This window comes from Vitis vinifera, chromosome 8, assembly GCF_030704535.1.
Source record: "Vitis vinifera cultivar Pinot Noir 40024 chromosome 8, ASM3070453v1".
Taxonomy (NCBI): Eukaryota; Viridiplantae; Streptophyta; class Magnoliopsida; order Vitales; family Vitaceae; genus Vitis; species Vitis vinifera.
This window is the reverse complement of record NC_081812.1, coordinates 1,524,835-1,551,318: the sequence shown is the minus strand read 5'-3', so window position 1 is coordinate 1,551,318 and position 26,484 is coordinate 1,524,835. Positions and strand designations below refer to the sequence as shown.

The 26,484-nt window shown below is 34.7% G+C and overlaps 2 protein-coding genes across 3 annotated transcripts; both read right to left on the bottom strand.

Annotated features, from left to right (window-relative positions):
• Positions 1 to 7,500: 7,500 nt before the first annotated feature.
• LOC100262031 (protein DETOXIFICATION 24) lies at positions 7,501 to 17,621 on the bottom strand. Of its 2 annotated transcripts, none has more exons than XM_002267795.5 (10): positions 17,438 to 17,621; positions 16,163 to 16,409; positions 11,591 to 12,132; positions 9,636 to 9,722; positions 9,494 to 9,550; positions 9,156 to 9,394; positions 8,864 to 8,982; positions 8,296 to 8,382; positions 8,022 to 8,125; positions 7,501 to 7,891 (listed from the first exon to the last, which is right to left on the bottom strand). In XM_002267795.5, exons 2-9 carry the CDS (start codon positions 16,403 to 16,405, stop codon positions 8,045 to 8,047), a joined length of 1,455 nt encoding a protein of 484 aa, XP_002267831.1. In that variant the 5' UTR covers positions 16,406 to 16,409; positions 17,438 to 17,621; the 3' UTR covers positions 7,501 to 7,891; positions 8,022 to 8,044. The 2 variants fall into 2 exon arrangements, with proteins under 2 accessions (XP_002267831.1, XP_010653160.1); XM_010654858.3 differs by having other exon boundaries at positions 17,202 to 17,602.
• A 1,552-nt stretch (positions 17,622 to 19,173) lies between these two features.
• LOC100852515 (protein DETOXIFICATION 20) lies at positions 19,174 to 25,342 on the bottom strand. Its single transcript, XM_010654857.3, has 5 exons — positions 24,992 to 25,342; positions 20,610 to 20,729; positions 20,360 to 20,478; positions 19,833 to 19,967; positions 19,174 to 19,668 (listed from the first exon to the last, which is right to left on the bottom strand). The coding sequence occupies exons 1-4, from the start codon at positions 25,101 to 25,103 to the stop codon at positions 19,887 to 19,889; spliced, it is 432 nt and encodes a 143-aa protein (XP_010653159.1). The 5' UTR covers positions 25,104 to 25,342; the 3' UTR covers positions 19,174 to 19,668; positions 19,833 to 19,886.
• Between the last annotated feature and the right edge of the window lie 1,142 nt (positions 25,343 to 26,484).

Here is a 26,484-nt window from a genome sequence, read left to right as displayed (position 1 = left end):
TAACACGCTCAATAAGCAGAAAAGATTTTAAGTTCAATCCTTTTTTTTTCTCTCCACTCGGACCAATCCACTTACTCGACTTCTTGTATTTATAGTGATTCGTGAGTCTAATCTTTCTGTTGATTTTCTCCGCTTAATGGATAACCCTTTTGCCAATGGGGAATTATTTATCATCTTAAATTTAGGTGATTGTATTTGCACTGATGGAAGTAGGTTTTTTCGGAAAACTCCATTTATTTTGGTGTGGATGGCAGGTAGGCCTATATTTATTGGTTTCAATAATTTATTGATGAACTAATAAAGTAAGTTACAAAAAGATAATATGGATTTATATACATATGATTTCGAAAAAAATAGAAAAAAATATAAAAGACAAGAAAAAACTCTTTCTAACTTCAGAGACAAATATTAGCCCTAACAAAGCTAGTTATAATGCTAAAAGATTAGAATCACAAAAAAGTATTTGGCAAATATTAAAAAGAAGGAATTCTCGATTAATTCGCAAATTACATTATTTTATAAAAAATTTCATTGAAAGGATATACATAGATATTCTTCTATGTCTCATTAATATTCCCAGAAGCAATGCACAATTTTTTATTGAATCAACAAAAAAAATTATTGATAAATACATTTTCAATAATGAAAGAAATCAAAAAGTAATTAGTAAACCAAATCAAAAGAAAATTCACTTTATTTCGATTATAAAAAGGTGGTCCGTATCAATAATTTTGATTTTACGTATGGACAATTCCTCAATATTTTGTTCATTCGCAAGTAACAAAAGAAGAGATGAGCAAGAATATACTATCAAGGAGAAAACAAGAGTGTGAGGGGAATCTTTTATTAGTGTGAAATATAATCTTTTTTTAATAGAAATAACCTTCATCAAATTTTTTTATAACATCTATGATCCAAGCACTTTTTGGAGAAAAAAGAAAAAAAAAAAAGTATGGGATACTAAGGGTGTGTTTGGTAATTGTTTTCAAAAACAGTTTTCTATTTTTCAAAACAAAAACACACACAAATAAAAGACATGTTTAGCAATCAAAAAATAGAAAATTGTTTTATGTTATAAAAAATAGAAAATATGATTTTATTTTTTTTTGGAAAAACATTTTTTAATTGTTTTCAATTATTTTCTAAAAATAATTATATAAATATGAAGAATGATTAAAAACAAAGTTCTGCATATAAAAGTTCTTTTAAAAACATATTTAAAAATATAGAAAACATTTCAAATTCCTAAACAAACATCTATTTTATAAAACCTCATAGAACAGTTTTAAAAAAACTATTATAAAAAATTGTTTTTCAAAATTGTTCATAAAAATAATTACCAAGTAGGCCTTAGGTTATATTTATAATTTTCAATGAGTTGAGGTCATTTTTCTAAATGTGCAAATTATCTTATCCCTTTCATATCAATATTTCTAACAAAAAATCATAACAATGTACAACTCAAGGAGGGTAAAAAGATCTCCTACAAAAGAAACTATTTGCTTTACTAGTCTTTTTTTCAATTGATCAACAACATCATTAGCCCAAAGTAGGCAACAAGAGAAGAAACAACCCTAGTTAGCTAGATCTAGGATTTACTTATCCTAACATTAGTTGAAAATATTTCAAAACAATCTAGGATGAGATCATTGAGTTGTTTGCAAGAAAGTAATGCATAGTTACTTTTAAATAGTCTCGGTTTTCTACTTCTAGTCATCACCCCCATTCCTACTGTTGTCTCTTCAGTCTCTCCTCTCACCTAGTCTACTAGGCCATGGCTACTACTTTATATGCTTTGTTGCCTTCCAAGTTTGCCTCGTGGCTCTAGTTTTCCAAGGCACTTCCTTTCTTTGTGGGCTTACTTGTTCCTCCTACAGGTGCAAAGTGGACTTTGTGGCCCAGCTTAGTGTCACAAGATGCTTCAAATGACCCTCCCCATGGCTTATATAGGAGGTGAGAAGCTTCTAGAGACCCTTGGAGACATCCACACTTAGCCACTAGTGGGAAGAGTGTGGAAGGTTCTAGAAATGCGTAGAGAAGTCCACACAACTCTACACTATGGTAGAAGGCATGAGAAGGGTCCAAAGCTTTCTAGAGAAATCTAGAAGTCTCTTGAATATTCTAGAATAGTGTAGGACATTCTAGAATATTCATGAATTGTAAGGAACCCTCCAAGGTTCTAGAGAGTTCCATTGGTGCCTATAAATAGGTGAGGGTCTCATTTGGCCAAGGCACCAAGCAAGTGAGCATCCAAGCACTTGTAAAGGCTTTCTTGAGATAATAAAGCTTCCATTCTTTAAAGAGTTGCCTACTAAGCTCTTAAGCTTTCGAGTCGCGAGTGTCTTAGCCGAGCAAGCTAAGCATTGGGGATCAAGGCTGACTTAGCAAGATCAAGCGTCTTGACTTGCCTAAGTGCCGCACGAGCTTAGTGAACGACTAAGTCCGTGACAAGTGGTATCAGAGCGCGGTTACGAGGTGGGCATACCAAAGGAAGCATGTCGGGTTCCAATGTGGAGGAGACTAGTGAGCAAACCCGTGGGAGGGAGATCGAGCCTACTGCACGGGGCAGGGACAGGAAGGATAAGTCTCGTGACGCCTTAGCCAACATGGAGGCAAGGTTAGCCAAGGTGGAGGCGGACACTCGGGAGGGGTTGGACTTGATCGAGCAAGGCATGGAGAAGGGCTTAGAGGATCTAAGGGAGCAGATCCAAGACCTTCGCGAGGGGGTGTTAATCTCACAGGTTCAACCAGTGTCGCACGAGGAGTTTGTGTCCTTCCAAGGAAAGGTCTTAAGCATGCTTGCTAGCATGGAGTCAAGGATGGAGGCCTTGGCTGCGCGCATGGAAGCCCGAGACCAGGAGGTGAGGTAAGAGTTGGCCATCTACAAGGTTGCTGTGTCGGCACGGGTCATGGCCACACAGGAGGCATCTAGGGTGGAGGTGCCGAAGCCACATAGGTTTAGTGGCAAGCGGGATGCCAAGGAGTTGGATAACTTCTTATGGCATATGGAGCGATACTTCGAAGCTATCGCATTGACGGATGAGGCGGCTAAGGTGAGAACTGCGACCCTCTACCTTACTGACACAGCTACTCTATGGTGGCGTCAAAGGTTTGCCGATATGGAGAAAGACATTTGCACCATAGGGACGTGGGAGGACTTCAGGAGGGAGATCAAGAGGCAGTTCTACCCGGAGGACGTGGCTTACCTGGCTAGGAAAAACATGCGGCGTCTTAAGCACACAGGCTCAATACGCGACTATGTCAAGGAATTCTCTTCGCTCATGCTTGAGATTCCTAACATGACTCAGGAGGAGTTGCTATTCAACTTCATGGACAACCTGCAAGGGTGGGCCGAGCAGGAATTAAGGCGCCGAGGCGTTCAAGACTTAGCCACTGCTATGGCAATAGCAGAATCTTTAACGGATTATAAGAGGGGAGACTCCTCCAAGGATGAGTCTTTAGAGGATAGCCACGCCATGGGTGGGGGAGACGAGGTTCCAAGGGACCACAATGCTCCTAAAAAGGGATCAAGCAAGACCTCTAACGTCCGAGAAGGAAGGGATAAGGCGGAAAGGAGGGAGTTTACGCCTAAAATCAAATGCTTCCTGTGTGACGGTCCACATTGGGCACGGGATTGTCCAAAGCGGAAGGCGCTCAGTGCCATGATCGAGGAGAGGGAGCAGGAGGACGAAGCACATATGGGCTCAATGCAGCTACTAGGTGCCCTCCAATTCAACCCGAAGCCTAGTACGCCTGAGACCTCCTTATTAGCAGGGGTGCAAGTAAAGGAGGAAAAAGGAGAGCGAGCTGAGGTAGCCCGCACACACATGGAAGAGGTCACTAAGGGAAAGGTGAACTCAATGGGTAAGAGGAAGCAACACTCTAAGCATCGGAAACGCACGGGTCTGCATCCATCTGAAGCCTCACGGGAGAAGGAGGTGAAGAATATCCTGGCTGAACGGGTCACCAGGAGACAAGGGGTCCCTCCTGTGATAGAGTATCTAGTCCGATGGAAAGGACTACCTAAGAGGCAGGTAAGCTGGAAACATGCGGATGCCTTGAGAAAATTCTGGAAACACATCGAGAAGTTTCAGAATGAGGCAACGACGAGGACGTCGACGGCTTAGGTGGGGGAGAGTGTCACAAGATGCTTCAAATGACCCTCCCCATGGCTTATATAGGAGGTGAGAAGCTTCTAGAGACCCTTGGAGACATCCACACTTAGCCACTAGTGGGAAGAGTGTGGAAGGTTCTAGAAATGCGTAGAGAAGTCCACACAACTCTACACTATGGTAGAAGGCATGAGAAGGGTCCAAAGCTTTCTAGAGAAATCTAGAAGTCTCTTGAATATTCTAGAATAGTGTAGGACATTCTAGAAGTCTCTTGAATATTCTAGAATAGTGTAGGACATTCTAGAATATTCATGAATTGTAAGGAACCCTCCAAGGTTCTAGAGAGTTCCATTGGTGCCTATAAATAGGTGAGGGCCTCATTTGGCCAAGGCACCAAGTAAGTGAGCATCCAAGCACTTGTAAAGGCTTTCTTGAGATAATAAAGCTTCCATTCTTTAAAGAGTTGCCTACTAAGCTCTTAAGCTTTCGAGTCGCGAGTGTCTTAGCCAAGCAAGCTAAGCATTGGGGATCAAGGCTGACTTAGCAAGATCAAGCGTCTTGACTTGCCTAAGTGCCGCACGAGCTTAGTGAACGACTAAGTCCGTGACATTAGGCCCCGCTTGGCGTGGTTGTCATCCAGAGGGCTGATAGGCTGGGGCGGGCTGGACTAGCCCACTTGACCTGCTATCTCATTTCTTTCAAAGGTTGAGCAATGTATATGATTGACAGTTTGGAAGGTATTAACTTAGTCCCGATATAATTAAATCTAAGGCTATGATTGGTTCCTGAAAATTTTGAGGGAAAATGTGAGGGAAAGAAGATAAAGATAAGAAAATAGAATGAAAGGAAAAATAAAAAATACAAATACAAATAAAATTTAAAGTCGATAACTCATCTTCATATCCTACTTCGAACTTATTTCACTTATTTAACTTTTCTCTAAAATTCTAAATGCGTTGATTTAAAAGGTAATTTCTAGTCAATGAATAATATATGTTCTATTATATTATGTTTAGTTTTAAGAAAGTATTAAGAAAAAAATTATTAAAGAAAAATGATTTTTTTAAAATTTATTTTACTAAAAAAATATAATTAAAATTAGTTGAAAATTTATATATTTTTAAGTTATTTAATCTTTGTATCGAAGAGAGAAAATAAATGAAATATTTGAATAAATATATAAAAATAATTTATTAACTTTAAATCCATTATTTTGTGTTTTTACATTTTCCTTGTTTTTCTATTTTCTATTTTCACCACTTTTTTTTTCATATCTTTCTTCAAATTTTCCTACAACCAAACATAACCTTTGTATGTGAATTTTTTTAAGAACAAAAAATTCATTAATACAAACTTTTTAAGTGTAAGCAAAGGTGACAAAACCTTTCAAAAATATTAAATTTTTCGAGAACCAAATATAATCTTTGTATGTTAAGAGAAAAATATATATTTTTCTCCTATTCAATTTTTCATGAAAAATATTAAAGAAAAATAAATTAAATAACACACTCTTTTAACATTTTCATCAAATATCTTTGAAGGAAAATAGCTTGAAAAACATATAAATATTTTTCCATTTTTTTCTTAATATCTTTTTCTTTACCACCAAACCAAATTATTTAATATCGAAGTAAAATATTAATTTTATTTTTTATAATTTTTTTTTAATATAAATGACATTATTACAAATTGAAGACAATTGGTTCCATAATCAACAACCTTGAACTTATAACCTGATAACTTTTTCGGTCTAATGATTTCATATCCCGATAACTTTTTTGGTTTAATGCCATATTTAATTAGAAAAATAATAATAATAAAAACCCAAAAAGATGGAGGGTTGAAGCATGTGCATTTGTGGGTGGTTGTAGCTGCCACTCTACACCAAACAGAGAGAGGAAGGACAGTCGTAACCATCCATGAAATATATTAAAATCATGTCAACATCAGCCATCTACCTCTTCTTCCCCACCATTTCCCCATGTTTTCCCTTCATCATTTGTTTAGAGGCAGAATCAGGAACAAAATCCAAGGTTGCACAGAGGGTCAGTGGAGAGTAGGGAGAAGTCCTGTAACTTTGAGGTACACTTTATTTCAATTAAGTTTGATTCTCCAACAGCTTTTTTTTCTTTGTTAGAATGATGCAGAGATATGAAATTATGAATGTTAAGAAATTGAATGAGTACCACATTTTGATTCTCTCTCATTTATTTTATTGAATGAGGTGGATTGGAGGTGTCAGATAGAGTCAGTTTTTATCTTAGATATTTCACCTTTATCCTACTCTCTCTTTCAACCATGGCATGGGACTACTGAAAAAGCTAAGAGGCTTGATCATTTGAACTCAACCATGGCATGGAACCCATATGTTTCTAGTAGCATCATCAATGTATATATTTCCTTTCAGAGTTTCCACATCCATGAGGCTAAAATATCTAAGCTAAGCTCCAACTTTTCAAACTTTCTTGTAGAGCTACTATTGAAGAAAAAAAAAAAAAACTCTCTAATAATAATGGCATAGAGATAAAGATCCATTTTTTGCCAAGGGGATTAAGGGCTTCCTTGCCAAAAATTGCAATCCCTTCTTATGTCATAATTGAAAACCCTAAGGGGTAACTCAATTGGTCCGATCTTAGGTTTGCTCCCCAATGGTCATCAGTTCGAGTCCTCTCAAGGTCATTGGAGGTTTTACCCAGTCGTTAACTTCAGGACCCCGTGGGATTAATCGAAATGCTCGTAAGTTGGCCCGGACATCCAAGGTTATCAAAAAAAAAAAAAAATTCAATGAGGCACCATTTGCAGCATACAATTCATCCTTACACACTTTTCCTTGGGTCTTATAAAAAGTCTAGCATACATTCCCTTTAGCAGCAATCAATGAGCCCTTACTTAGTGCAAAACCAAATATCAAATTAAGGCGCAAATCTGGTACATGCCTCATGTCCCTTAGTGCCAACCTACATGCAACATTGATCTCAAGACACATATCTCTCATGTCCACAATCTTAGAGTGACTAGAACTTCTCATCTTAACCGTGCCAAAATCTCTAGCTCTATAATTAGAAAACAGTAAAAAGCAGTAGTACCATCTACAATCCACTCGACTCCTTGGCCACCTACATGCAAGCACTCATATGAGAGTACCAAAACTTCATCACTTGTGAATACAAATGTTGTAACGTTCTTATCACTTTTTTTTTTTTAGACTTTGCCTCTTATGTTCCCTTTCTAAACACGAAAATTCTTTTTCGTATGCCCCTCTTAGTGGTCACCATATAACTAGGCCTTAATTAGATATTAAAAGCTATCAAACAAAAACATAGAAATATCGATATCAAACCAAAACTTAAGTCACATTCCCTACATACAAGCTAATATGCAAACTTCATTGAAGTTAATCCAAGAGAGCTTCTTAAATAATAGATTGAAAGCAATGTTTGAAGGTCAAACATGATCTTTAAGAATGCTTGGATTGCACACTTCCAAACAGGAGAAACTCCAAGACCCATACTTTTCCTCAAATACAATACGAAAAGCAAAATTTTTATTTAATTATATTTTTAAAAAATGATAATTTAAAAGTGACAAAATTATCATTTTTAAACAAGAAATGCATTTTTAAAATACAATTCTGACATGCAAAGTTCAATTCCACAGCAATAGTTGTTGGTTCCGCTTCTACTTTTATTCCTAAACGCAAGAATCTCCTCATTTGATCCATTTCTTCTTCCTCCATATTCTGAGGAGAAAGTCGTGATATTGTCTGATTGGAAATGGACCTGCACATGGAGAGACAAATCAATTGTAGGAGAGACTTGAACTTGAGACTTCAAGTTAGTCATAGCTCCAATACCATGTTGAACTACCAGTTTTCCTAAAGCCATTAAGAAATAGGCCTACAATGTTTACCCAGTTAACAAAATTCGTTCTCTTCAAGCTTGGGAAGAGCTCTGGTTGGATTCCTGAGAAGAGTTCATGGACCACCTATTGATACGTTCGGAAGCCTTCTTAACCTGTAAGAAGAAGCCACTATTTGTTATTAAAGAGTACATGGCCCTTCAATTACTAGAAAAATTATATTCTTCTACATTTAATCAAAACCATAAAGGCAAATGACAAACATTGGTTCACTGGTTCTATAATTGCATCTTTACTATACAATTAAATTGTCTCTTTTATCTACCTGCTCACTCCAATCAGTTCTGCATGTGATATAGATAAGTGCAAGTGTTTGCATTATCAATCCACCCATCAGTCCAATCCACATACCCTGTAAAACCCAAGAAAAAATTCTGTATAAATACCAAAAAATGTGAAAGGAAGAAGCATACAAGCCCTACAAACTTATCATCCCATCCTCATGATGCATCAGCACCTACCCATATATGGATAGCTAAATCATAGATCACGGATCATAAATAAATAGATAGAGTCAAACTGGAGACCACCAGCTAATCAAAGCTTTTGTACCTTGTTAAACTACTAATTTGACCCAAAAGCTTAAAAATTTGTGCAAGAGGCCAATGATGTATGCCATGCTAATATGCTTGATGTAGGAACTAATGTCCCAACGATTGTTTAACAATATTAAACCAGGTAAGATGCAGATCCTAGTTCATAGATTAGATTTCTTTGAATGGGACTGAAGATTTAAACTTCTTATTGCCAAATCACCAAATGTGATATATAATATGTTAATGCTCTGGAATGTAAAGTTCAAAAGTTCTCCATTCAGACATTTGGCTTCTTACCCTAACAGAAAGATCAAATGCATAAGCAAGCAAAACTCCCAATGGAACTCCAATAATGTAGTAGCATGCAAGATTGACATAAGCGACCACACCTTGCCAACCAGCACCTATAGCCACCCCTGTTGAGAAAAATATAAAGATTAAAAAAAATACTTTAGGAAAAATAGTTATATATGTTAAATGTTTGCCGATTACTTATGTATTGAGATGAAGATTTATAGTAGCTCTATTATGTGTATAAACAATGTGTAAACAATAACTAATGTCATCATAGCACAAAGAATGCACTTGCCTGAGAGTACAGGCTGAACACTACTAAGCAACAGTGAGAAAGCGAGGAGGACAGAGAGACTTGTAACAGTTTCTGCTACTTCTTCATCGCTTGTAAACAAATACGCAATATCACGACCAAAGATCAAACACAAAATCCAGAAAACTAATCCAATAAGAACTCCAGTAATTACGACAACGTTAACAGCAAATTTTGCAGCTTCAGCATTTCCCTTTCCCAGCTCATTTGATACCCGCACACTACACAAATAAAAACAAACAAATTTGTTTTAAAAGGAAATAAGTGGATCCATCATTAGAGAGAAAGGAGGAGATTGGTTCTGCCAATAAAGGCCATACCTTGCACCACCAAATAAGCCAAGGAATATCATCAATACCCAAAAATTAATGTTGAGACTGCAAAGTCGTAAAATTAAAAGCATTGGTTTAGTAAAGCGACGTGCAAGCATAATTAAAACAAAAAAATGTGATAAAATCTCACCAAATAGAGAAGGCGGATATGGCAACTGTTGCATTTTTCAGATATCCAGCCACTAAGAGCACAATACAATAGTACCATAACTCTAAGCTGTTAAAGAAAATAAAAAATTGAATTAGGATGTGATGCTCTAGCGTTAACGAACATGTATTAAGAATGTGATAGCACTACAGATGAATGGAAAGTTTCTTTTAGAAAATATTGAGGATCAATCAAACTTCCCAGTAAGTGTAAACAGTTGAATGTCTCTTGCATAGCTTTCGCACGCTTCAGTGAATCCATTGAAAATTGAAATAGAACCCACTAGGGATTTTAATTTATTTTAGCCAAACCTAAGTCAACTTTTTTATGATATTATGAACTTTGCACCCAACTATTAGACATCTGGGATTGATCACACTGAGCTATGATATCTATAGTTCATTTTGTATTATTCAGCTATATATGGGTATCTTTTAGTGTTAGGATTTGTTCCTATGTGCTTTGGTTCTAAGAACATATATTGGGTTTATGACTTCAGTCAATTATGTGTGTGCATTCATTTGCGTGTGTGGATATACATAAATACATCTGAATTTTACACAGGCGTATTAGTGCCCATGTATAAGTCCTCTCATTTCAAAGACAATTCAATTGGCTTATTCAGCATTTTTACGGAAGCTACCACAGAACTCATTTTCTTTCATCAACAGCATGGGATATGAGACAATGAGTTGCAATCATTACACCTATATAGTCCTCTAGTCTTACTTCTGCTTTTGTTTAATTTATTACAAGGGTTATATAACTTTAGTTTCCTCCTTCTTGTGTCAAAGCCATGACCTTTATGTGTGTGATTTTTCAGTTCATTAAAAAACAACTACCAGTGCTATTCTTGGTACCGATGTTGATCTTCCCATTAACCTTCATAAGGGGGTGCTTTCGTATGCCAACAACCTATTTCTGATATCATATCACCAAACTTCCTGTCTCCTAAATATTGTTTCTTCTAGTATGTTATCAATCATTTCCTCGGACTATTTCAGAATCTTTGTCATTATCCCATTGGAGGAAGGCAATGCATGAAGGGATGATTGCCCTTGTAACAAGTGGAACATGGAAGTCAGTTGGTTTTCCAACGAAGGAAGTGCTATGGGTTGCAAATGGTTATTTAACAATAAACACAAGTTAAATAGTATAATTGAGAGTGTTGCAAAGCAAAACTCCCACACAAAGAATTTGCACAAATTTCAAGCATGGACTATCAGGAAACCTTTGCTCTAGTTTCCATTTAAAGAAAGCTTGGTATAGCCTCAAGCAATCTTGAAAAACATGGTTCAGAGGTTTAATGGAGCTGTGACTAGGTTTAGATTTAGCTAAAGCCAGGTCACTGTTCTAATCAAGCAAAAACGTGGTGCAATTATAGTCTGGATTGTGTGTTGATGACTTTATGTTAGCTGGAAATGATGCAACTGACATTTCCTTGTCAATGAAATAAATAGCCCTTTGAGATTTAGAAAGAAAAAAAAAAAAAAAAAACAACAACAACAACAAAAAAGAGAAAGAAACTTGGGCCACCTAAGATACTTCCTCGGATTGGTCATTCAAATCTCTCACTGTACCAAATTTGCTTAGGTAATAAGGAATTTCTTTTGAACAGGCATATGTCTGAGTTCAGTCATTAAAATACCCCATATATTTCTGGATCTAGATTACACGAATCACTAGTTCGTAAAAGGTGGAAGGCAAATATAAATTTCCATATTTGGTATCTGTTTTAATGTGGCTTCAGTAGACTTTTATATCTATGTAGTCTCATTAGTTCATTGGATTTACTTGAAATCATTATCAGATGAATGTATTTCCTTAAGACTAATCCCCTGTACAGGAAAACAAATAATAGATATACCAAGAGAAGTTATTGAAAAAAGAAAAAAGAATTTGGCAATTCAAATAAATATTTGTTGGGCAGGAGTTACCAAAGCATCACGCCAGAAGACACTGAGAGCTTTATTACGGGCACTAGGTCACTGAAGGCAGCCATAGTGAATCCTTTCCATGTTTGAGGGCACCAACCTCCGAAGACATACACGAACATTCCAATGACCATTAACCAAGTAGATATGGTCAATGCACCCATTGCTCCATTAGTCCCTAAGTGCAGTTTGCTCACAAAGATCCAGGACAATAACACATGAATCACAAATGTGGAAGCAGACAACCATCCAATAACTGTATTCTTGAGCTGAGCTTGTAAATACATTTGGATGCTCCTGGAAAAAAGAAGATAGTAGATATAGGGAAGGAACCATAGAGAATATTTTTCACATGCTGCTGCTATTTCCTCTTCTTGGCCAAGTAATCTAAATATGGGTGTTGCAAAGATGAACACAAGGGTCATAACTGTTGCAACAACAATGTTAATAATCCATGAACGCTGCAAGTAGATACCCATCATGTGGTATTGCTTTGCTCCGAATGCTTGCCCACAAAGAGTTTCGGTTGCACTTGATAAGCCTAGCTGCAACAGGCAAAACAAACAGGTAGGAATTTTATTCTGATGTGTATTCATAAGCTAATTGTTAGTCTATGTTATATTTTAGAAGATAGCAAATAAAGACATTCTCATAAATTCAATAAGGCTGAGAGAAAGGAAAAGAAAAAAAGGGAAAGAAAAGGAAAAATAAATCTGTTTTTTCAACAATTCTACAAGATGGTTCTTTGGTGAACAAAATTAAGTGGCATGCTGCCACAGTCCTCGTCAAGATCATGGAACATGGTGAGCTGGAGTATCGTTCTTTTGCTCATCTCCTCCTTTCCAGTAGACATACGGCTTCATATAATTAGGATTAGAGGCAATAAAGGTTTTCAGTTTCACTTCTTCTCTTTCTTTCCTTTTGTTGAACTAGATTGGTGGTTGTGCAGGGTACTATAAACAACTGAAAAGGAGAGGTATATGGGGTTTGAGTGATTTACTTTTCCTATACACCAATTCTTAGAAAGAGATTATCCTAACCTGCATTCATGGAGGCTCTTTTTGCATGGGAGGAAGTGGTGATTGGGATGGTGATGAGTATGACATGAGAACTTTTACTTGCTTTGTGAACAATTCCATGTTAACTATTAATGAAGCACCAATTAAATGACATGGAACTAAATATAACCTTTTCTATAAGTTTTTCCCAAACGTACTTTGTTGGGTAAGGTTACCTTGCTAGTGTTCCCAATTCTATTGGAACCCTTTTACGCATGTTTTCCATTTAGTGTCCTCACCAATGACACCGAAACAATGGCCAAATAGCCAACTTTTGTTAGTAAAGTACATCCTATTCACCAATTTTAATAGCAACTCATTTGTATTGCTAGACAGAATTTTGGAAGTATGAGTTTGATATTCCAGGTTTTGGTGATTTCGAGACAGAGGCCTTTACGTAGAGCAAAAGGTTGGAAAGAATTACTTAAAGCGGAAAGTAAGAACTCTCCATAGAGCTGCAATGCATACTTTGAGGTAATTGGACCAAGTCTAGGTAAGAGATATGTGGACATCTAAGTTCAAGTAAATAAAGTGACTGCATGTAACAGTTCAGGCTGACCTTGAAGGTAAGGTAGAACATTGGTTAGGCTAGCTGGAAGATTAGCATATTGAGACTTTACATTGATTGGCTTCGACTACGCTAAGGCTAAGGATAATGCTGCACCAGTAGGCCTGAAGATGTGTTGGACCAGGTCCATACATATGCAGGCCACACCTGTTTCTAGCCCAAGGAAAAACAAAGGTAATATAATAAAGGTAAGTCAAACCTAGAACATATATTTAAATATATTTGCTTTTTGTAGTCAATTACCAAAATGTTTTTTATAAGTACTTACAAGACTAAAATGCCTGTGCAAAAGTTGAAAACTGATATGAATATAAATCGATGGAGTTGAGTTTCATGGTCAAAATACCCTGCTTGATTTGCTTCCCAACTTTAAGGAGCCAAAGCAGAACACTGAGTAAAAGAATGCGAGACCTCAACCTATCAAAAAATATATATATTTTTTCCAAGACCTCAAAGGTAAGTATCATAGTAACTGGGACAGGATTAAAAATCAAGGTACTGTATAGTTTGCACTAAGATAGTTAATAAAGATAAAAATTGGTCAAGGTAAAAATTAGACTACAGAAAGAAGAGAGTGACATCTAAAATTGACTTCAAAAAAGCATACATCCATGTGTAATGGGATTTTTTGGACCATGCTTTGCTTAGAAATGGTTTACCTGCTGTGGAGGTCTATGGATTCACTGTTGCTTGTTATTAGTTAGTTTTGCAATGCTGGTAAGTGCCAAGCAAGAGGTTGGGTTGAGGCTTCTCCAACAGATTCACTGTCTTCCTTTCTTTTTTAAGTAGTGGAAAATGTGGTAAGAAGATGTTTTCAGGTGTCTTATTTGCAAGTTGCTGTGTACCATTTTTTTCCTCCAAAGACAGAGTAGAGGGCATTCATAACCTCTAAACTCATTCTTTTAGTCTTTAGGTCAATCCAATCCAACACGATATAACTAAGCATGTAGAGGTGAGCAGACACTTCATAAAGGAGAAAATTGAGACCAAGCAAATTGTAACTCCTTTTGTGTCTACTAAATAGCAACTAACAGATGTCTTCACAAAAGGACTCATAAACATCATATTTAATCCTCTAATAGACAAGCTAGGAATGCATAACATCCATGCACCAGCGCGAGGAGGAGGTGTTGGAAAGCATGAAATATTTCTTTTGATTTGATTATGGACTAAAAGCATAGGATTTGAATAGAAAATCAAATTAAATCTGTATATTTATGGTAAGATAAGAAAGTTAAGAGTAATTGTAGGAATTTGTTTCTATTTCCTTAGCCTATTTTTCTTCCCCTCACCATACAACTTGTATAAATAGGTTGTAACTCAATCAAATCAACCGAAATGAATTATTCAGAATCCTAATTCTAGCTTTTAGCTTTCAAGATCACAATAAAGGTAGCATCTCGGAATCAAAGAATCCAATAGAACTTACCCATCAAAAAAAAAGAATGCAATAGAACTTGCTATGCGTGGATGTTAGGGAGCAAAAGTGAGATCGTATGACAAGGGGATAAGATGTGAAAGGTAAAATGAAAAGTCCAATTAAGCCTTGAGAAGATTTTAGTGAGGAGTAAAGATTTTTTAGGAAAGTGGTTGTGTACATTATGGCACATGGTTATTAAAAGAACAAATTGTACAAGCTAATGGGTCTAAAATCTTTCATACCAATAGAAGAGGTTTTTTGTTGACTCCACTATCATAAAATTCTAGAAATACTTTCAGCATTTCCTTTCCCATAGTTGACCAACAATGTTGGTAAGATGCTGAGGGAAAGTCAGTAGAACCCAAAGTTTTCTCCTTGTACAGCTAAAATACATCAAAAATTTCCTTCTTGGAGAAAGGCACTCCAACCACATTTTTGAATCCATGTAAACAAAGAAACACTAACCTAAACATATAATCCTCTAATTCTTAACATTCCTACTTTATAAAGGTGGAGGCAAAACTTGAAATTCCCTCAAAGTTACATTGTCAATCAATTGACACAAGCCCATGTGCCACCTGGATGAACTTAATCAACTTTTTTTATTTTTACCACTGGCAACCCTTGGGAACTTGTAATTGCAATCCCCTTCCCTTAACCATTTCACTTGGGAATTTAGCCTCCAACATCTTCCTCTCTCAACAAGATCTCTTCTAACTTCACTTTCTTAGAAATTCTAAGGGCTCTAAGATTACACATCAAAAGAACTGACCCCTCAAGATGATCAAAGAGACTAAGATCCTTCAGATTGGAAGTTTTTCTCTCACCTACATCCTTTAGAGTATCATTGTGCCTAAGGTTTCAAAGTACAGGATTTGCATACAGGCCGGCCATTTTCTAGTACAAATAAATGAATTGTTCGCCTAATCCACATAATGCTCTGGGAATTATAAATTATATCATTTTTAATTCATTTTGCTACCTCTAATAAGATGTTAAATGCAGTGAGATCAAAACCAGTCAAATGGGGTTCAAATTTTCTTTATAAAGTCAACTTTAAATTTAACAATGATAAAAATTTAGGAGGTTAGAAGCTTTAAATTTAAGTGAATTGGCTTAATTAAGGTGATTAAAGACCCTACATCTTAGGCTCTGCTCAAAATTGTTTCAATTTATTTCCCTTTGTCAAATTCCCTGACTTATTTGCCATCTACAAGATCATATTATACTTTGCATAATTTAGAAGAGTACAGAATAGATAAAATTTCAGACAGATTTTGGAATCTAACTTCAATTTACAAAATGGAAATAGAATGAGAGCAAACTTTATAGAGGCACTTATTTGTGAAATATATCATTCCATTCATATAATTAACGATATAAAAAAAAAACATGATGCCTTATCCAGCAGTATTTAAGTTCTAGGATGCTACTTGTAATAGCATGCAAAAAATGAAATCAAAAGAATAAGCTACTGACTTGTGATTATGTTACAAGGAAAAGGATTATAAAGTATAAACAGAGCTTACCATAACACCATTCGCAAAACGTACAAGGATGGTTTGCATAAGTGCATATGCAGCAAGGTCAACTGCACTAATTTCACCAATAAATGACTGTGACACAACCAACATTCCAAATGATGTCACTCTAAATAATACAGAAGGAAAAGAAATCCTCCACAACTTCTTTGATTCTACCCAAATCCTCTCTTTCAAACTTGTACCTTCTGCTTCTGAATTCAGAAGCCTCTCATTGATATGGTTATCCATAATCCTGTCATAGAAAGAGGACAAAAGGAAGAATAAGGATATAGCTGAGCTTTAATGTTCTAGTTAGTAAAGTTTTAAATTCTAGATATATAATATGCATGAAGGATGCAACATTGGTGCTTTTTTCTTAGAATCATCAAAATGCATTTGTTCCAAAATTCTACAACCTCATTGTAAAGTTGTCATCAGAAAAGTTCTAGGGGGTGCTTCATCATAGAGTCTCTATCACGTTGATTCACTTAAAAAAACAACATCATAGAACACTCTTGTTAAATGCAACCAATAGATGTTGAGTTCAGAAGCACTATAATGAGCTGGAATTCTAAAGTTCAAAAAGATTTTGACAGACAACAAATAATCAACTCTAAAGTTCAAATTTTTCCAACACTCTCGTCTACCATTTAGAAATCATAAAATTCATTCCATCATCTCCCATTTCTTTAGAGTTGTTGAAAAAAAACTTAAATTCCTTGTGGGAAACTACTAAAAAGATAAGAATTAAAAAAAAACAAAAAAACAAAAGAAAATCAAGTAAAGAAAGATAAAGTTGTCTGTATATTCATAGCTTTCTGTTATCTTATTTATTTCTACATCAATATATCATCCACACATCATGATTTTTAAGAAAGTAGTTAAAAGAAATTCTCAAAGCTCACTAATAAAAAAAATAAGACAGACAAAAAGTTGTTATTTATACAAACAGAACAGGTGCAACTTACGAATGAGAAGGCATTCATACAATACAAACTTGGGCATTTATACAATTTCAATCCATGCACATAGAATCAAATCTCACCTAGTGACATTCAAGAACTGTATATATCATCTGGGTCATTTAAGAATATGATTTTGAACACATTTTCTTCCATCAATCTAACAAGAATAAGCAACTCAGTGTCCTTTTCTTATGGTTTCTGCTTATTAGAAAACCAAAAGTAAGGAAGAACTTGTAACAGACTCTTGCAATAGATATCTTAGCAATATCAAATTTATTTGAACTATAGTCTAGCTCACAGAACATGTCCTTCTCACCTCTATTAGATTATTGGTTCAACTCAAAGACTGTGGAAAGAAGCTTAATGAGTTGAGTCCTGTAACCTCCTCCTTGAAATACTGGGGAGCAGAAGGCACAACAGAAGGTGAGCTTGTATCAAGCATTGTGAGGATGTCAAGTGAAAAGATAAGAAAATAATAAAAGAAGAAACTGACAGATGAGGACATAAAGGGACAGATATGGTAACAAAGGGAATTATAAGCCATAGAGTAGATAGTAACAAAGAAAATACACAAAAACAAAACAAAAAAAGAAACAAAGAAATATCAGTCTTCAACTTTGACACAAACTTCTTAGCAGTAATGCGCATGATTTTATTAGTAGCAAGATTATCATTCAAATTCAATAATAGTAAACATATGGAAAAAAATACAAAATAATCAATGAAGTTAGCATTTTCAAACAAACTTACAAGTGATTCTACAAACAAATACAATCCATAATTACTCTTCATTTCACAAAAGGAAATATATGATGGACCACTGAATATATAGAAGCTGTAAAAAATTATATTTACCATGGAAAAGAAAGAAACAAATTCCAATAAGGGAACAAGTCAACCATAGTAAAGATAGTAAAAGACTGTTCTTCAAGGTAGGTTTCAATTAGACTGGTAGGTTTTTGTTTTTTTCCTTTTTCTGTTAGGTTTGATACTGGTAGTTACAACTACCACCAAGGAAAAGGTTCAAAGACATTAAAAATGTAGCAAGAGTATCAGAAAATAACTGGTCCTGGTCCATCAGTAGTATCTTTATCAGGACACAGCTGGCATGTCAAGGCACTGATTTGCCACTACTTCCACCTACCCCAAGATTGCTGCTAGCAGCAATTTTTCCAACTGTAACTCCTGCAGATCCAATACTTTCTCCAATGATAGGGACCATCAAAATTTCAACTATTTATATTTTTCTTCTTATTTAATATATAGAAATACATCTATTAAAATCATTTTGTCTTAATTAAGCTGTTAAATTAATAGTTCGTTGTGCTTTTCAGAAGTCCAACTTATTGAGACAACTAGAAAGTTTTATCAACTGCCTCATCTATTTTTACTCCATCTATGTTCTGACAGTTTTGAAAAATGAATTCATGGCTTAGTTGGTTTTAATTATTGAATCAAGGTTACATTTATTGTCATAGATTTGTACTCGTTCCTAAATATAATCTCCTTATTTGACATGCAATTCTATGAACTATTTTAAGTTCATTAATGACAGTTACTGTGGTTACTATGGCTTATTCAACAGTTTCCTTCATTAATTCTGTCATCAACCATGTACTGGATTTGAAGTCTTCTTCCAGAGGCTAACACAGAAATCATATCTAAATCAAATTCATGATTAAGGCATGTTTGGACCTCCTGCATTTTCCAAGGAAAGAAAATTCCCAGAGGTAATCTCAGCTAGAAATGGCCAATTGATTTGAAAGAATTAGTAATTATCCATATTAAATTTCCTTAAAAATTGTCCCAATATATTGATTATCAGAGTTATAAAATGTCAAGGGAAAAAACTGGCAAAAATAGGGTTTTAAAAGGTAAAAATAAATTCTCAGCAACCTATATAACCTTCACTTGTGATACACATGTCTTTGCTTAGAAAACATTGAAGTAGACGTAGCATAGAGCACAGACTATAATAATAACAACAATAAAAATAATAAAATTTAACAATAATGCCAAGAACAACAACAACAATAATAGTAATAACAGTAGGAACAACAACAGTAAGGATACGAATGATATTAAAAATAAAAATAATTACAATAATAACAAAACAATTCTAAAACAATAATAATGATAATGATGGTGTCAGCTAGAAACCCTTGAGATCTTGCCTATCTCCTAGTAGTGTGCTCTTGATTATTGCCATCATATCATGTGTTATCAATTGGACTCCCAATAAACATGGGAGAATGTGACATCCAACTATGTCCTGAATTATTACAATAAGTGGAAAACTTCCTTCCACTTAACAATACTCTGCAGATGCATGGCTTGTCCAACCTACCAAGGATCCTATCAGCAGGCCCATGTCCATCCCTACTGAGGAATAAAAGCCTCCCTCATATTCATTCCTTCCTCGATATTCTGAGCAGAAAATAGAAAATAGCGAATACTTCATTCCTTTCAGGCTTGTAGGGTGCTTTGGTCAGATTCCTCTGATGGCTTCTAGAGCCACTTGTTGAGACATTCTGATGATTTTTTGATCTATAAAAATGAAAAGGTGTTTGTTATTAATTAGGACATGGCCCTTAATTATTTAACAAATCAAGATTTTTGACTGAAGCCATTGAAGCAAATGAAAACATTGATCCACTTATTCTATAGTTGCAATCTTTACCATACAACTTTGTTTTTAATATTTTATCTACCTGGTTATCCCAATCAGTTTTCCACCTGACATAGATAAGCACAAGTGACTGCATTCACACACCAAACAGCATTCCAATCCATGTACTTGGTAAATCAAAGAAGAAATTCTTGGTTCTGAGTGAGCCCCATAGAACCTACATTTGAGAAAAACAGCTGCAGATGAGTCTTAGGACAGCCAGTTCCATCGTATTTGTCTATGTCAGCATATATATAAAAAATGAAGAATCTACAAGCATACAAGTCTCCTTCATGCTGTTTAAATCACATATTTATAAAATCATTATTGCATTGGAATTACCTGTCTTATGCTTGAGGATCCAGATTGACATCCAACAAAAACAAATTAATTAAGTTATCAGTGCTCAAGTTATGGTTCAACTAGCATGGTATGGATCTCAGATTTATTTTGAATCAAATACCAAAGCTCATGCTTATTGCTAGATCACCAATTCTAATATTATATTAGTGGTCTATATTTTGACGTGTATAGATCTCAAGTTCTATTGTATGGACCACAGCTTCTTACCCTAATTGAAAGATGGACCACATAAGCAAGCAAAACTCCTAAAGGAATCCCGATAACATAACAGCAACCAATAATAATAATTGCAACCACTCCTTGCCAACCAGCTCCTACAGCCACCCCTGCTCAGAAGAGTTGAAAGTTAAGAAAATAATTCAGTGTTTGCTAATTATTTTTGTATCAAAATGAAGCTCTTATATCAGTATATGTGTGTAAACAATGCAGAAACAGTTCCAGAGAACGAAATACTTGCCTGTGAGTACTAGCTGAACACTATTAAGCAAGATTAAGAAAGCGAGGACAGAGACACTTGAGCCAATTTCTGCTACCTCCTCGTCATTAGTAAACGAGTATGAAATATCATGATGGAAGACTAAACAAAAAATCCAGAAAAGTGTTTCAATACAAATTGAAATACTTAGGATTACTTCAATAGAAAATTTTGCAGCCCCAGCATTTCCTCTTCCCAGCTCATCTGATACTCGCAAACTAACAAATAACACACAAAAGAATTTTATAAAAATGAAATATCTGGATCACTATTAAATGGAAAGGAGGGTGAGCTTTTCAAACATAAAAGCAATTTTCTTAGCCAGGAAGACAAGGCACAACATAAATTCACATGCATTAATATTGAGACTGCAGGGTCATTATATTAAAAGTAATTTTCTTAGTAAAGCAAAATGAAAGCATGAAGAAAATAAATTTGATACAAGCCTTACCAAATGGAGAAGGCATCTATTGCAACTATTGCATTTATAGATACCCCACCAGTAGGAGACAATGGCATTATCCCAAATCTAAGCTGTTAAAGATTTTTAAATATATATACATACATACAGACATACATAGATACATACATATATATATAATAGGATGAGCATGCAATAAGAATGTGATACCACCAAACATAAATGAGAAGTTTCTTTTTAAAAAATTGAAAGGCTTTCAAAGACTTTTGTAGGTTTGAGCAATTGAATGTCTTTTTTCATGGTATTAAGCTGTTTCATGTAATCCATTGGAAATTAACATAGACCTCACTTTGCATTTTGATTTGTTCACACAGAATCCAAATCTTTTTATGTTACTCTGAGACTTGCAGCCAATTATGAGAAAATTGGTATTGATCATGTTGAGTTCTACTTGCAATACTTGGTGTCATATTATGAGATTTACACCCAACTGATTTCTGCCTCGAAAAGCCTCCTGCTTTCACAGGAATTCTTCTAACCCACTTTTAAAAAGGACCTGAAGTCCTGAACTCTTCTCACCGTTGGTAAAGACTTTCCAATACATTCAAAAATTTACATCCTTATGATTGTCTTCTTTGCGAGAACCATTAAAGACCCTTCATTCAACTTCTTGAGTTTTGACCTTCACAACCTTTTTTTTTTTCTGTTTTTGACATGAGTTTATGTTCCTCCAAACCCTCAGAAAAAGAACTCTGCCCATCATTTCCTAAAATCCTCTTTAAAAGCAAGTGATCAAGCCACATATTTTTGAACTAAAAAGGTATTGGCATCCATTTGAAAAGTGAACCTCCAAAGAGAATAAGACAATAATCAAACAACACCTCAGGAAATGCTATCTGGAAGGAAACGCCTCTTCCTTTTCTTAGAGAACAAGAATTTATTACATCAGGTGCACTTGCATATTGGATAATGTGAAGGACAGACTCATAAGGAGAACAAAGAAGATCACAGCCCCTAATAACTTTCCTAAGATTTCTCATGCTTCCGGTAATTGAGTAATGGTCAAAGCAGGATCCAACTGTGCCCTATGGTACTCCTAATCACATTAAAACCCCCCAACAACAACATGAGGTGTATTGGGACCATAATAGATCTGAACTACAGGTAATTCAAGCCATCCATCCTGAACCTATTAGAAAGGGAGTGACCCCCCTAAAATGCAAGCTCAATATCTTCATTAAGAAAATAAAATCCCAAAAAGTTGCCTAAACTAAACAACAGGTCTACTCCTCTGCCCTTAGATGACTTAGGCATCTCCCTTGGAAATATCTAATCCTACTTTGTTATTTTGGAACCACTACTTTGTTATTTCAGAAGTAGGCTACTGAGATAGAACTATCAGACATTATATCTCCCTGATTGGAATACATAGAGATGAGAAAGGATACAATAAGAGCAAGTTAACTTATACAACTTTTTCTAAAGAACATTAGACAGAGAAGGACCATTAAACAAACTGGAAGACCACACTAAACTCTTCACTCTTGACAACAGAAAAATCAGTTACAGACGATAAAGGGGTACCTGAAATTCCTCCTCCAAAGGATTATGCCTCCCAGCTTCCCTACTCAAAAAAAAAAAAAAAAAAAAAAAATGGCTTTTATCTTGTTCGTAATAGAATGATGGAGCCACAATGTGCCTGACCAATGCTGTTTCCTCTTCTCCAGAATTGAAGCTAGCCCATGAATATGCAAAAGAACGGGTCCAAGTCTCTAGCTTTCTTAGGAATTGGATAGTCATGGAATTTCCTACACCTAACCAGAAATTAAAAATAACTGTGTCTTTTGCTTTCAGACATGGGACTTCCAATTGATCCCCTGGCTAAATGAACATTCAAACTAGCAACCTAGTTACAGGGAAAATCCAGGTGAGCAAAGAGCATGGACCAGGAGATGGGGCCTCACCATAACATTTTGAGCAGGCATGTTCTGAGTTTTGTCATATTAAAATACCTTTAACAGGTCCTGGACCATAGTACTGTTAAATCTTTCTTAGACACATTCTTCAAGATCTAGGTTACTGGAATCACTTATTCCTAAAAGGTTGAAGGTAATATCAAAAACAACTAGAACATGTCAAGAATGTGAAGAATCTGCATTTCCATCTTTTGTATCTTGTCATAAAGTAGCTTCAGTATGTGTATTTTTCTGTGAATGACTCTTTAGTTTATAGTTTTTACTTAAAAGCAATAACAGATGAATTCATTTACTAAAGAATGATTTCTCATCCAAGAGAATAAAGCATATATGTACCAACAAAAAGAATTGAGCAAGTAGACAAAAAATTTGTTGGACAGGAGTTACCAAAGCATCCTACCATAGGATATGACAACTTCACTACAGGCAGTACATCAGTGAAGGCAGAAATGCTAGATCCTCTCCATGTATTAGGGCACCAACCTCCAAAAATGTACACGAGCTGTCTAATGACCATTAACCAACTAGATATGGTCAATGCATCCATTGCTCCAGGAGTCCCTAAGTTCAGTTTGCTCACAAAGATCCAAGATAATAACACATGAAACTTAAATGAGAAAGTAGGTAGACATCCAATATCCATGTTCTTGAGTTGAGCTTGTAAGTAATTTAAGATTGCATCCTCTTCCTGGCCAAGTAATCTGAATATGGTGTTGCAAAAATTAACACATGGGACATAATTGTTGTAGAAACAATCTCAACAATCCATGATCTTCGCAAGTAAATGCCAAACATGTAGTATTGCTTTGCTCCAAATGCTTACCCACAAAGAGTTTCAGTTGCACTTGGCATGGCTTGTTGCAATAGGAAAAAAAGGAACTTCTGTTTTAGATGTGTATGCATAAGTTGATTGTTTATGACAATACTTTAGATGTGTATCCATTTGATGGGCTCTACTAAGTAGATAAACCATAAATAAGAAAATCTCAAATTAGCCATTGTGTCCATTTGCTCTCAACCATTATGAGTAATGCCACCAGTTCCAAAATTTAGAATAACAGTATTCACACTATTAGAACAGAGATCAGGCAAATCAAGGAACAGAGAACATTAAGTAAAGAATTCAAGAAAATCTATACAAACAGATCAAGAGAGAACTAAACTGTCTCTATATTCATAATTTCTTCTATGTTTTTTATTTCCATAATTTCCTTATTTTATACTATTCACCACCCCTTGCTTTGCAAGCAAGTATCTCAAACAAATTTCCAAAGCTCATAACAAATTTTGGGCATTTATACAAACAGCATGTGTGCAAATTATGGATGATAATTCTACCACAAAAAAATACAAATTCCACCAAAACAACATTGATCAACAAATAATTCATTCAACAAACTCTGATAACATCTGGGTCATCAAAAGATATGAGTTTAAACACATTTATTTTATCAGTCTAACAGAAAAAGACCCAACTAGCTGTGTCTTTCTTCTTGTGTTTAATGGATAAGAAAACCAAAAGTGAGCAAGAACATGTAACAAACTCTTGCAAAGAGGTGCTACAACTGAGACTGATTTCAAGAGTTCCTTCAGTTCCAAACTTCCCAAATGCAGATTTATGCAAACAACATCTGTATAGTTTTTCTCTCCTATCCACACAGAATCAAGTCTTACCAACCCAGTGTTTCAAAACACCATCTGGGTCATCAAAAGAACACGAGTTTGAACACATTTTCTTTCACAATCTAACCCCCAAAAAATAAATCAAAAACAAATCCTCAACCAATTGTGCCTTTCTTCTTCTGTGCATTTACTCAACAGAAAACCAAAATTGAGAAAGAACTTGAAAACTCCTGCAACAGGGTGCTGCAAAGCAACACTGATTGCAGGGGTCTCTTCCGTTCCAACCTCTCGAAACACACATTTTTCTGCAATATCAAACTCATTTCAACTTATGGGGCTCTCACCTGTACTAATTCTAGGTGCAACCCATCGGGTGTGGAGACTCCTTGCAACAATGGAGGAGCAAGGCCGCGTAGATAATGGGTTATTAGATTGAAAGGGATAAAATAATCCCATGTTCGGTACACTTAAGTTTTATCCGCTGCTCACACAAAGGCATTGGTTGGAATATCTTTCTGGTTTTGGCTTTAACGAAAGGCTCCGGTTGAAGCCAACACAATTTTAAAGGATAACTTTCAAGCACTTTTTCTTTTGAATCTTGCATTGTCTTTTACAAGAGACTCGTCGCATGTCTCTTCCATTGTACTTCCACGATATCAAACAACGCAGGAATGGTACGGGGCGGGTTGAGGACAGGCAACCCATCCCAATCCTCATTTTTATTTTATTCATATCTATTCTCATCCCCGTCGTTTACAATTTTTCAAAATTTTTATTTTTTAAAATTTTAAATTTTATTAAAAATAAATATAATTTATAAATAAAAACTATTATAAATATTTATAATTTATTTTTATGAAAAGTAATATTTTATTTATATTTAAAAAGTATAAATTTAAAAAAAAAATCATTAAAATAATTTTTTATTTAAAATTATATATAATCGAGACAAAGTTATATTCCAACTCATTTCAAATTCTTAAAAACTTGTTAAATCCATCTTGAACTTGTTTATCTTTAACTTAAACCCTTCTCATTAGGGAATAGGACAGGACAAGTACCCGAAAAAACTCATTCTATTATCACATATAAACATTTATAATATAACTCTTTTAACTTTTTTAAATAAAAGAAAAACTTACTTAAAATATAATTAGTTGATTCAATTTCATGTATCAAAATATAATTTTATTTATTAAAATCTAATTGAAACTATTTGGTTTATTTGAATATAGAATTGGATTGACTAAAATATAAGGAAAGAATTGATGAATTAGATATGTTTGAAATAAATAAAAAAAACAGTTTTATTACTCAATTGGATATAGAAGTGAAAATAAAGAGTATGTTTGAAATAATGGTTTTCTATTCTCCATAATAAAAATAAAAAAAATAAAAAAACACTTTTGGCAACCAAAAATTATTTTTTATTTTCTGTTCTTCAGATAGCATTTTTAGTTGTTTTTATTATTTTCATTTGTTTTAGAAAATAATTATACAAATAATTAAAAATAAAACATTAAATATAAAAATTATTTTTAAAACATATTTAACATAATTTTGTTTTATAAAACATCATAAAACAGTTTTTAAAAACTGCTTTTCAGAATTGTTTTCGAAAACAATTACGACATAAACTAGTCTAAGTTGGTTCTATTTTTTTTAAATCAATTTATGATCAAACCTAAAATGTTCAAAATTAGGCATGCAAGCCAAAAGTATTAATAATATTATTACAACTTGGTAAAATGATTTAACTCTTATTAATATCACTCTACTATTGCTTAAATTATTAATATATAAGTTTTAAAATTAGGATAATAGATAATTAAATTCC